Source organism: Neopelma chrysocephalum, unplaced genomic scaffold (assembly GCF_003984885.1).
Source record: "Neopelma chrysocephalum unplaced genomic scaffold, ASM398488v2 Primary Assembly neopelma1_26, whole genome shotgun sequence".
NCBI classification, from domain to species: domain Eukaryota; kingdom Metazoa; phylum Chordata; class Aves; order Passeriformes; family Pipridae; genus Neopelma; species Neopelma chrysocephalum.
In genome coordinates, this window is record NW_020897695.1 from 30,073,671 (window position 1) to 30,086,560 (window position 12,890).

The following is a 12,890-nucleotide window of genomic DNA, read 5'->3' on the forward strand; positions in this document are numbered from 1 at the left end:
CTCTCCGCGGTGCGTAGCGAGGGGGAGGGCGGGGAGGCACCGCCCCGGCCCCGCCGCCTCGTGGGACCCGCTGCTGCTGCCGCCGCCGCGCAGGTACCGCCGCTGCCGCGGCCGCCCGGGCGGGGGGCGCTGAGGGGGCGGTGCTGAGCCCCGACGGGTCACCCCGCGGGTCTCCCCGGCCGCAAGCCGCTGGTCCCCCCGCCGTCTGCCCGCGGGTTTCCCGTGAGAGAGAGAAGTGTCGGCATCTCCCTCCTTACTTACCGGGGTAGGGGGGCTTCCAGATGGCTGCCAAACGAGAGGCCACCGGCGATCCCGTAGTGCTGGACAGGGCGCGCTCAGCCGGCTTCGCCCCGGGAAACGGGGTCTGCCTGAAGCCATCGGTAACACGAGTGTGCTCTTTCGCGTTCTGTACAGCTACGCTGCGATAGTCGCCAAACAGTAATCTCTTAAAATGCACTAAATTTTTGTTCGATTCGAGGAAGTAAGAGCTAATTCCAAACTATGCGTTGGGTGGGGGTATTTTTTCTCTCATTTTTCACAGCTACTAGCACTCCTTGGAGGCGATGGACCACTCAGCGGATGCACCCGGGCTCCTGGAAGGCTCTGATATTGGGTCACAGAAAGAGAGAGTGGTGACTGAGGAGGAATGGCTACAAAAATGGGAAGTGGGTAACATCGGGTTTCACAAGGAACAAGGACATCCGTACGTGACTTCACTCTTCTGCCTAAGCTGTTTTAAGAAATGCTGTGAAATTAATTACTTGGCTCATTTGAGAAACTCTTAGTTGAAAATGGAACATTTGCAAAAGGAAAATTATTTTATACGGGCACAACTTGGAACTAAAATAAATATACATATTTTTGTGGCCTACAATTGTCAAAAAAAAGGACAGAGAAAAGAAAGTATTGAAATTAGTTTAGAACTTTTGAATCAGGTTTTAAAACTTGGATAGCTTAGCTAAAAATCTTAAATTTTCTGATGCAGAAGCTTTGCACTGCTTTTCATAAGTTGTGAAACCGAGGCCTGAAAAACATATGTGGAGGGCATCGGAGCAACTGCTGTGCACTGGAAAACAGGGACCTAAGAAAGCAAACCTGATTATATAGTCTTTCAAGTCCTATGGGAGTGACTTGATTGATACAGAAGTTCAATAATCATTCTGTTTAAAAATCTCTGTTATGGCCCTCTTAGAGGTGGATGGGTTGGTCTGCTTACTTGAAAAGACAAACAGAAAATAGAGCAACCATAAATGTGTTAATTTCTGACAGAAATGAAATTTACTTTCTAAGTAAATGGAAGGTGAATGTTTTCATTTTATGTTTTTATTTCTAATGGCATGAAGCAGGTTGAGCTAAGAACCTGTGTTCCATCATGCAATTTGTGTGCTACCTGCCACAACGTGTAGCACTTGGTGTTTAATGTGTCAGCACAAATACTTGCAGAGTTAAGTAAAATGTGTCTTCTTCTACAGGCTCCTCCAGAAGTATCTGGATGTTCTTTTAAATGGCAAGAGTGGACTGAGGATATTTTTCCCACTTTGTGGTAAAGCAGTAGAGATGAAATGGTAAAACATAGATTACAACAGCAAAAATCTCAGTTGGTATGGGGAGGGAGAGGGGGAATTCCCAACCTTATACTGGCCAATGGAATTGTGCCGCATCTCCTCTGGTAGGAATTTAGCGTCACTGGAAGCTGAAGGGATAAGGAAGTTTGGTTTCATTTGCTGGTGTTTTGTATACTAGCATAAATGGGATGGATAAGGATTAACCTGAAAGTCCTCCTCATTGTCCTGAGTTCAGCTTGGGGAATGCTGAATTTATGACAGACAGAGTGAGTGAAGTCCTTATCATTGCTGGTTTTGGTAGCAATTCCATCTTAAACTGATTGGTTGTGCCAGAGCACATTTCCAAGAGACCACATAGCATATCATGCTGGGAATTTAAATGATTTGGGCTAGATATAACTTCCTCTTTTTTTACATTTATTGTTTTCTTTTTACCTTTTTTTTTTGGTGGAGGTTATTTTTTTAATTAGGGCCTATATAAGCCAGTGTTTTTTTCTTGGAGAGGGTGGCACAAACAAAAAAACTGTGACTGAGCTGCATCCTCAAGGAATCTAGTTAGTCCCAGTTATCAGATTTTATCACAGTTACTACTTTCCAGGCTGACTGCAGGCTCTGACATATGTTGCTGTTGCACTGAGCTGCAGCAGTGCAGAGGTTACCACACCTCCCTCGCTGGCTATTCTTACCAAGCCACAGAGCCAGCTAGGTGGACAACGTGCCTCAGCTGCCACAGTTCAGAGCAGAACACGTTTCTGAAATGGACAGTTTCTCTGTGTGACCACCTGTTTTCATTGAATCCATAGAAGTAAATTAATACTTCATTGAATTTAAATAAAGCCTCTAAGTCCTTGTCAACTGTATGTCAAGGGGTGCTAATTTAAGCTCAGATCATGGAGGGGAGGTGTTCGATATAATGTGAATGGTCCAGAAAGTCAGGATTAGACGTACCAGTGCATCCTAAAACCAGGGTTTCCCTAGTCAATAAATCCTACATGAGAGATACACATTTGGTAAAGGCCCAACCTGTGGGCCTCACGTAAACTTGGCACCTCTCTCTTCTGTGTGCAGGCTGGCGGACATGGGACACAGCGTTGTTGGTGTGGAAGTCAGCGAACAAGCACTGAAGGAATTTTTTTCAGAACACAGTCTGCCTTATTGTGAGGAACCAGTCCCAGAGATTTCAGGAGGAAAAATGTTCCAGGTATGTTTCCTGCATTGTCAAATGATCTGGTGTCATTAATCATGCAATGCAGGCATAACTGAGCAAACAAGTTGTTCTGCTTTTATGCCTCTATTTTACTAGTAATCATTCACCTCTCCTGAAGAGGTCTGAAGGGAAGCTCTGAGTTGTAATTTTGGACTGAGAAGTTATTTGTTTGAACTTACAACTTTGGCCTTCTTTTCTTATGACAGTGAAGCACCTGAGGGAATGCAAAGGGAATGTATTTTAAAATTGGACAGCTGCATGTCTTGATAGGCTAGAACCTCTCTGCAGGGGATCAGGAGAGTTACCTCAGTAAATTAAAACTAAAAATATTTCTTACAGTTTTTCCCCATTATACATAAGTGTATATTTAAAAAATAATATATGTGTATGTTTTAAGGTATAAAGTATAAATATATACTTATGTGTGCATAGTTTGCTCATAAGTATTGTTTCCTTCGCTTTTTATTGTAGAGTACCTCTGGCAACATTTCCCTGTACTGCTGCAGTATTTATGATTTGTCCAGGTAGGAAAACACAGTGTGTTTTACAAATCTCTATTATAGAACATGCATTAGTACTGTCATAATACTGCCATTATTTTACTTGAATCAGACATAAAGATTTGTCAAGAAAACTCCCATTAACTTGTATGATAAATGTAAATAGCCAGTCTCCAACAAAAACTTAACTCTGTTGTTGACCATTAGGGATGCCAACTAATTATCTTTAAATGGGCTTCTTGTTCTAAGCCATTCTGTGAAAGCTATAGAAAGACATGCTTGCTTTTACAGTAAAATCAAACTATCTTTAACATTATTGATGAATTCTGTGGTGCAAAACACTAGCACTATCCCTTTATCAGAGTAGCTTTATAAAAGTAAAGAGAATATACCCAGAGGTGTCTTAGCATGACAGTTCCCTGCTCTTGCACTTCTTACTCAGACATGATTTTCCCTAGATTATAAGGTTTTGGTGAAGTTTTTTGTGTTGATTTGCTTTTCTTATAAACAACTGTCAGGAACAAGAATTTGTTCCATGGCTGTTCAGTAAGAAGAAGGAGGTCGAGTCTTCATCTTTACTTCAATGGGCTTTCCAGAGCTAGTACATATACAGGGTTAATAGGTAGTTTAGGACACCAGAACATGGTGTTTACTATACAATCCTTTTTTTTTTTTACTTCAATCTGCATAAATTGGAAAAAAAGACTGTTCATTACTAGAGTCCAAAGTCTTTCAGACACTAGAACCTTTACTAAGACTTCTGCTCCTGCAGCTGACTCCAGTTGGTTTGAGTAGTGTATGTGTAACTAGGCCTGCAAAGTGAGTGCCTGGGAACAAAAGGGCTGTATATGAACATGACTTTGTAGGTACTGCCTGGTTTCTCCCCTGCCTTGCCCCTGCAGTGTAGCTACTGCTGCGTAGATCCCTATGAATCCTTCTTGCTGCGAGTTGACAAGTTTCTCAGGGATTGCTTAAGCTTCTCAGAAATTTTTGAAAAATTCCATTATAAGTTTTGTAGCAAGTAGTGTGGTGAAACCTGTAACTTCCATCACAACATGGTGGAATTATACTTTGAAATGAACAAAATTAGGTAATTAGTGACAATTTCAGTGCATATTACTAGATCCAGTATGTAGTTTCTCGTTGACAAAATAAATTGGCAGATTGATGTTCTGGGATGCAGAATGAACTGCATTCCCTAAGCAGTCAGCAGATACCCATAACTAGAAAAATGCACACACTCTTCCAATTTCTGTGTACAGACAATTTGATTAATTACCCAGTAATTATGGAAATTAAACTTATTTCTCTCTTGCTAAGCTTGGCCTATTAACAGGTCCTTTTGATCTCCATTAGCCTAGCATTCTTTAGAGGAGAACTCAGATGTGCTGCTGACTTTTGTCAAAATGCGTCATTTCATAGACTCTTGCTAGTTAAACAGTAACAGGAATTACTGCTCTTTGTGGGAACTCTGAGACGAATGTACAGCAGTTATATTACACAACCATTGTACCTCCTAATACAATTGTGGCTACAAGACTTAAAAAAAAAAAAAAGTAAAAAAATTGCATTGACTGAAGCTACTAAACATGTGCAGAGATAGAAATTCACAAGTCTGTTCCTTAAATCCAGTGGCTTTTCCGCCAATATGTGAATTTCTGATTTGTGTGTTAAATTTTGTTAGTTGTAGTAGTACCTAACTACAGATGTGCAGATGGGCAAGGAGCACCCAGACACTCAGCAGGTCCTGAGATCTGGGCAACCAGGAGATCGGGGCAAGGCCACAGCATGAGCCTGCCTCCAGTCTGTGATGACTGTAGGCCCTGATGAAATCTGTGGGGAGTAGAATACATGAAATGCCTGTGTGGAGCCACTGCCACCATTCCAGTTAGACCAGATTAAAGTTGGGAAGAAAAACCAAGTGCAGAAAACTTCAGTGGCTGGCCTGAGGTCATGCAGCAGACTTGTCTATGCAGAGAGGAGAACAGCCTCCAGAGAGGAGAACAGCCTTCAAGCCTCAGAAGATCAAGTTTGTCACCTACTCCACTAGACTTTCCTTTGTGCTCCACAGGTCCATTGCGTGTTTAACTGTCTCCTTAAAAATCTCCCTTCAGTTAAGGGGGTGGTTATTTAAATTAGATGCTTAGACTTGGCAAATTTTAAAAGAAGTCAGCACTTAAAAGTGTTATCATGTCTCATCTCAGTAGAGTGGGAAATACAAGATCAGCTTCTTGGTTAGATGCCAGAGACTTAGCAATGCCATTGCAATGAAAATAGCAGTGGGCAGAGAGAAATTGTCATGGTTTAACCCTGGCTTGCAGCTAAGCACGACACAGCTGCTTGCCCACTGCCCCTGTCATGGGATGATAGGGACAATCATAAGAGTAAAAGTGAGAAAGAAACTTCTGGGTTGAGATAAAAACAGTTTAATAATTAAAAATAAATTTAAAAAAGAAATCGTAAGAAAAATTAAAAAAAAAAAAAAACAATGACCAAAGAGAGAGGAAAATAAAACCCCAGAAAGACAAGTGGTGCAAATGAAAAGACAAGTGGTCCACCACCAACCAACTGATGCCTAGCCAGTCCCCAAGCAGCAACCCCTCCTTCCCCTGCAGCTTCCCTCTCAGGTTTTTTTGCTGAGCATGACAACATATGGTCTGGAGTATCCCTTTGCTCAGTTGGGGTTAGTTGGCTCAGCTGTGTCCTCTCCCAGCTTCTTGTGCACCTCCAACCTACTCACATCATGGTGTCATGGTGTGAGGAGCAGAAAAGACATTGATGCTGTGTAAGAGCTGCTCAGCAGTAACTAAAACATTCATGTCTTATTAACACTATTTTCAGCACAAATCCAAAATATATCCCCATGAAAGTTACTAGGAAGAAATATAACTCTACCCCAGCCAAAACCAGTACACAGGTGAAGGCAGAGGTGGTGCAATTGGACTCTGACACCTTCCCAGTAGGCCAAAAGGTATTGCACAATTCCATGCCATATTTTTCTCACTAAGTAAACCTATTCAAACTTTCCTTAAAGTTATGCAATTTACATTATTACTACTTTATTCTCTAAACTCCTTTTTTAATAATTACCAGAAACAAGGCTCTTCTTATGCCCCAAATATTCTTATCTTAGGGTCACCCTTACTGCTCTTACAGCCCATCAATAAAGGCACTTCTTGATAGTCTTGCCCACTTGCAGGTTTTGGGTGGTCACTGAAGCCATCTGCCAGCATAACCAGAGGCAAAATTAATGTCAGTGGTAGTGTTACACTGAGGCAAACAGCAGTATAACTTACCTTTTCCAACATCAAACAAATTGAAAGCTGAAGCTAACTGTCCTGAGCACATAGCTGGGAATTGAGGTGTTTAAACTTACTGGATGTGCTGAGTTCACTGATAGTAAAGCAATAAGGCACCTTCCTTAGCCTGCATTTGAAATCATGCATGGGTTTTAGAAGGTGGTCAAGAACTGTTGATGTGCTGAGTACATGTTAGTACTATTTCAAGGGTGACAGCAGGGTGTGATTACCAAGCACTGAGACTTGTTGCCTGAATGTGTTAAAGCTACATTCCTTCCTCCCTGCCTTGTCTCAGCACCCCCTAATGATGGGGAAACACCGACCAGTTCCAGCACCTTTTTACTATCACAAGGCCATGTACCAGGGAGGTTTTTTGCGTTCCAGATCACATTGGTGTGGATCATGAAAATGCTGCACCATAACAAAAAGCTAGTGGGGAATCTGCATCCTTGTGACTTCACAAAGGTATCTGATCAAAGATGAAGATGCCATTTTACTATTTTTAAGCCTTTTCTTTATCTCCCAATAGCTCAATAGTTGGCAAGTTCGATGGAGTTTGGGACAGAGGAGCTCTTGTAGCTGTGAATCCATGTGACAGACAACGGTTAGTAAATTGCATTGTTATTGTCTTTATTCTGCTGTATGCAGCGACAAGTTTTTCCTCCTGCCACTCGTTGATGAGTCCTCATTCGTTTAAAGGGCTAACCTACACAAGTTTTTCTCTACCGCAAGCATCTGCTGCAGTCGCAGAGTGTTGTACTCTAGATTTGTGAACTTCCTTCAGGAAGCCACCCTGCCTCTTGGTGGGAAAATATGTGGTTTGTTCCAACCAATTAGAAGCAGAGCTGCAAGTCTCATCTGAATTCTATTATTTCCCTTTCACCACATCTGCTTCTCTTCTCTGTTTTCTTTTTCTTCTCACTTCCCTTGATTCCAAATTTCCATTCCTGCCTATAGCCAACCCAAATTTAGTTTGAACCTACTCCCATTATCTTTTAATTAGATACATAATCTTGAATTCACAATAATTTTAAAAGATCAGTACTGTATTGTGCACTGTATTGTAGACTGTGACAGGTGAATACTTGGTTTGTCTGTTAGTTTTGAGTTGAATATGCAAAAAAAAGGATAAATGCTTGTTTGTGAGGAGTAAACATAACTCTTATTTGAGGTTTTCCATGTGTAGCATGAATTTCATACTCCTGAAATTCAAACTAAGTTTTGTTTAGTCTTTGTGCAGTTCAGTTCAAATGCACAGAAATGCACGTTGCCTCTTTTCTTGAGTATTTTGCATGCTATGCTTGAATGCTTTACAAAAATAATAAAGTATAACTTTCTCCTTTTAGCTATGCCAGTTTGATGATCAACTTAATGGAGAAGAATTCTTCTTATCTCCTTGTTACGGTTTCATATGATCCAAACAAACACAAAGGTGAGAGCTTTTTGCTGTTCACATTATGATTTTGTGTGCTTTAATACAGATTGTAGATAGGTGTAATATATATATTTGTATCTTCTCCAAGTTTTTTATCTCTATAGCTTTGTTAGCTGATCATGCCAGTATAAATGTGTGTTAAAAATTTTAGATATTGACCAAGCTTGAGACTAAATTTGGGTTCTCTCTAGCATTCAGACATGCTAAGGGTAAGTTGAGGACAGACATGGTATATTAACAATAAAATGAAACTGGAAGTGTGGCTGTGACAATGAAGCTGGAAGTGTGAATGCTTAGTAACATCCTGTCTGGCCTTGGGAGATTGAAACACTCCCAAGAACATCAGCTTTGCGCTGTTTACCCAATGCTTTCGACCAAACATGTTGCCCATATTGTGCTTCTCTCCCAGCCACTACCATGCTCTGAATATACTTGGAAGAGGTGGAGTTTTATAAAATCACGAGGTATTCTTTCCTTTTATAGTATATACTGAAGTGTATATACTATATATATACATATATATATATATAAAAGTGTATACTGAGGTATTTTAAAAGATTATATTTTTTGTTAATATTAACACACAAAAGAAAGAGATTTCTTGCTGCTTTTGGGACCCTCAGCATAATTATCCCTGAAAAAATTACGTCTTGTTTTCATGGGCAACAATAGTTTAATTCATTGCTTTCCCTCTCGCATTGTTCAACTTTTAGTTTTAATTATGCCACTGTAGTATAAAGAGATTGTAGGCTGGATTCACACAGCACACTGAGAGTGTTGTATCCACGTCACATTCATGATTCTCTGGCTGTAGCTGGACATGATGCAGCAGCAACACCTGAAGCTGTCTGGTGGCCCACCAAGGTGTCACAAGTTCTTGGACATGTTGTTTTCTGGTTGTTGCTGATGGTCCTACATCCTGGGGCCAAATTACAGGCCAGGTGTTGTGAGTGAAGGGGCTGGCTCTCCTACTGCAGTGTAGATGTTTATATTCTTTCAGCGTCTTCTGTCTGATTAGCTTCACCCCTTTTCTTTCAGGCCCACCATTTTATGTTCCTGAATCCGAAATTAAAAGCTTGTTTGGTAAGTAATATTTCAGCTAACCCTTAGGAATTTTTTCCAAAATGAGTAAACGTGTTTATATGCCTCTACCTTGCCCTATGACAAGTGATACAGTCATTTGCTTCTTATCTAAGGGCTGGAGTCATGGAAAAATACCAGGAAAAATAAATACCATTTAGCCACAGGGATTTTGCAGTCAAGGAAAATTCTTGTCTCTCCAAAGGATATGAAGAAAACCCAAGAGACAAGCAATCTCTTGCCTCCCTGTGGCATCTTTTTGTTCTCCCAGGATTCATACTGCACTCAGTGATCTTGTAGATGCTGTCTTAGTCCCACTTGACCATTTTGTCTTTGTCTGCACCTCATCAACCAGCTGCACTGGTTTTAATATAAGGCCTACCAGTGCTACATTTTCTGCTGTACTTTTGTGACAAAGAAAAAAAAGTAACATGCTATACAAAGAAAATGCTAAAAACATACAACTCAAATCCATCAAAATAATGAATGTTGGAGTTATGGCAGGATTTTAATTTTAAAAGTTCCTTCTGATATGCTTTAAAATTGCACTTTTTAATTTACAACTTTCTGAGACTCCTGCAATGTTTGTGTGCAGTGAGTCATTGGTAAAGACAGTTGCGTCCCAGTGCAAAAGAGGCAGATAAGTTTTCTCAAGTGCCTTTATGTCACTGCGTTAGGGACTGTAAGGAAATCTGTGGATAAGATTTATTTTTTTCTGGACAGTTTTCATTTTTCAGTAACTAATCATTCACTAATTTGTTACTCTTTCCTCCTTTTCAGGCAACTGCTGTGAAATTCAGTGTCTTGAAAAAGTCGATGACTTCTCAGAAAAGCACAAACAATGGGGACTAGATTATTTTCTGGAGGTGCTATATATACTAAAGTTTGTAGCTTGATTAAAATTAATTAAAATAACTTGCCTCCCATCTTCCTTTTATTTTTATCTCACATTTTAAAATAGGGCATTCTTGAAGCAGGCTCTAGTGTACAGAAAAATACCTGTGGAACATTTTTGTCCATTTTTCTTACGAAGTCAGCTCTTCTACACAGCTGCCTTCACTGCCTTGATATGTGCACAGATTTTCTTAAACTCCATGCACAAACAAGCATTATTAAAGTATATCTTTTTCTTACATATCGATTCAAATCATCTGAGCTGGGAGAAAGAAACATTCCTGTTCCTTTTTGGCTGTTGCTGCTGTCTGCCCAGCACTCTGTGGATCAGCCTTGTCAGCTGGCAGCCCTGGGAGCAGTGGTCAGCTGCTGTTCAAACACTGTTTTCCACAATGCTGGCCTTGCACCAGACCGGGCAGCTGGGCAAGAGAGGTGGGAAGCTGCTACTTTATGTCCCTGTTAGTTGTGAATATAAGTCCAGTGAAGAGCTGGCAGTAAGCGGGCAAGGCAAGGCAGCAGCTGCCAAGGGGGAATTACCATCAAGCAAGGAAGACTGGAGGGAAGCAAACTGAGTGATAGTAAAGGGAAAAAGGAGTATGAGGAGAAAATGTCTTGGCAGTTGTTCAAAAGCTATGAGCTGGCAAACCAGCACAAGGCTTGTAGGGTGAGAGGGTTCAGAGTGCCAAATGAGCTGTGGGTGTTATTACTAAGCTTTTTTCCATCATCTTTGAAAGGTTGTGGAGAACAGGAGGGGTGCCTGAGGACTGAAGAAAAGACAGTGTCACTCCAGGCTTCAAAAAGGGCAAGAAGGAGGACCTAGGAACCTGCATGCCAGTCAGCCTCACCTCAATCCATGGAAAGGTGATGGAACAACCCATCCTGGATGTCATCTCTAAGCATGTGGAGGAAAAGAAGGTTATCAGGAGTAGTCAACATGGATTCACCAAGTGGAAATCATGCTTGACTGATCTGATGCAATGACTATCTGGGTAGATGAGGGAAGAGCAGTGGATGTTGTCTACCTGAACTTCAGCAAGGCTTTTGACGCTGTCTCCCATAACATCCTCATAGGTAAGATCAGGAAGTGTGGGTTGGGTTAGTGGACAGTGAGGTGGATTGAGAACTGGCTGAATGGTAGAGCTCAGAGAGTTGTGATCAGTGACACAGAATCTAGATGGAGGCTGGAGCAAGCGGTGTTCCCAAGGCTCAGAACTGGCTCCAGCCGTGTCCAGCTTACCCATCAATGACCTCAATGAAGAGACAGAACATACCTGCAGTAAGTTTGCAGATGATACAAAACTGGGGGAGTGGCTGACACAGCAGAGTGCTGTGCTGCCATTCAGCAAGACCTGGACAGGCTCAAGATCTGAGCAGAGGGGAACCTAGTGAATCTCAATGAAGGCAAGTGCAGGGTCCTGCACCTGGGGAAGAATAAGCCCGGGCATCAGCACAGGCTGGAAAGTAACTCTACGGAGAATGACCTGGTGGTCAACAAGATAAGACAGCAGTGTGCCCTTGTGGCCAAAAAGGCCGCTGGTCTCCTGGGATGCATTAGGAAGACTGGCCAGCAGGTCAAGGGAGGTGATCCTGCCTCTCTAATGAGCCCTAGTGAGGCCACATCTGGAGTGCTCTGCCCAGTTCTGGGCTCCTCAGTACAAGAGAGACCTGGGACATAGTGGAGTGAGTCCAGCAGAGGGCTATGAAGATGCCTAGTGGACTAGAGCATCTCTCTTATGAGAACAGGCTGAGAGAGCTAGGATTATTTATCCTGGAGAGGACAAAACTGAGAGGACACCATCAATGCTTACAAATATCTTTAAGGTCAGGTGTCAAGAGGATGGGACCAGACTCTTTTCAGTGTTTCCCAGCAACAGGACAAAGAGCAACAGGCCCAAACTGAAACACAGGAAGTTCCATCTGAATATAAGGAAAAACTTCTCTACTTTGAGGGTGACAGAGCACTGGAACTTCTCCCCTTTGCAGCTTGTTTTGTGATGTAGCATATCATAATTCATCAAGAATAGAAGGCAAGTAAAAGCCATGAGGCATTTTAGACTGTTGTAGTCCTAGAGCTGCAAATGGGTCTAATGATTTTAGCACAGTGGTCCTCACGCCTGCAGCCCATCGCAACACTCGATATTGCTTGTAGATACTCATGTTTCAAGGTCAGTCAGGTCGACAGAGAGAAGAGATGTAGCCAGCGGGCCAGGGCAAGCTCAGAGCTGTTATTTTTGTATGTTTTCACTTCTGGTCACTACTGCAGCTACCAGGATAAAGCATCTCCTTTCTTTGAATCCAAAAATTTTTTTTCTGGATGCAACGTGAGAGCTGCTGAAGTTTATCTCAGACTTCCAGACACATGATAGCCTCAGAAGGCCAGGTGCTTAGCATGAGGCTGCTGCATGCTCTGTGATGTCCTGTGCAGGACTCCCATGTGACAACCTGGCAAAAGCAATGCCACGTGCCAAATGAGCCATTTTGGGATGTGTAAGAGGCCTCTGCCATGTGTGTACCCTGCAGTTACTCTGAGAATACACTGTAAATAGACCTTGCAGAACAAGCACACGCTGTTCATTGTACCTTACAAGACGTGTGTCTGAGAAAGGTGTCACTAGTGATGAATGTAAATATTTTCATTGTGTTTTCTAAAGTTTTCCAGAACAGCAAGAGAAATCTGATGAAATAAAGGTCAGAGGGATGGAGCACCTCTCCTATGAAGATAGGCTGAGAGAGTTGGGGTTGTTCAGCCTGGAGAAGACTCCAGGGAGACATTATAGCGCCTTCCAGTATCTGAAGGGCCTGCTGGAGAGCTGGAAAGGAACTTTTTACAAGGGCATGCAGTGACAGAACAATGGGTAATGGCTTTAAACTGACAGAGGATAGGTTTAGATTGGATGTTAGGAAGCCATT

At 42.0% G+C, this 12,890-nt stretch overlaps 1 protein-coding gene across 5 annotated transcripts; it reads left to right on the forward strand.

Annotated features, from left to right (window-relative positions):
- Window position 1: 1 nt before the first annotated feature.
- TPMT (thiopurine S-methyltransferase) lies at window positions 2-12,762 on the forward strand. Of its 5 annotated transcripts, none has more exons than XM_027676062.1 (10): window positions 2-93; window positions 542-703; window positions 1,473-1,565; window positions 2,634-2,766; window positions 3,244-3,296; window positions 7,101-7,175; window positions 7,918-8,003; window positions 9,045-9,089; window positions 9,867-9,952; window positions 10,715-12,762. In XM_027676062.1, exons 2-10 carry the CDS (start codon window positions 564-566, stop codon window positions 10,739-10,741), a joined length of 738 nt encoding a protein of 245 aa, XP_027531863.1. In that variant the 5' UTR covers window positions 2-93; window positions 542-563; the 3' UTR covers window positions 10,742-12,762. The 5 variants fall into 5 exon arrangements, with proteins under 5 accessions (XP_027531863.1, XP_027531865.1, XP_027531864.1 ...); XM_027676064.1 differs by lacking the exon at window positions 9,867-9,952 and having other exon boundaries at window positions 10,715-10,841; window positions 11,807-12,762; XM_027676063.1 differs by lacking the exon at window positions 9,867-9,952.
- Window positions 12,763-12,890: the final 128 nt, after the last annotated feature.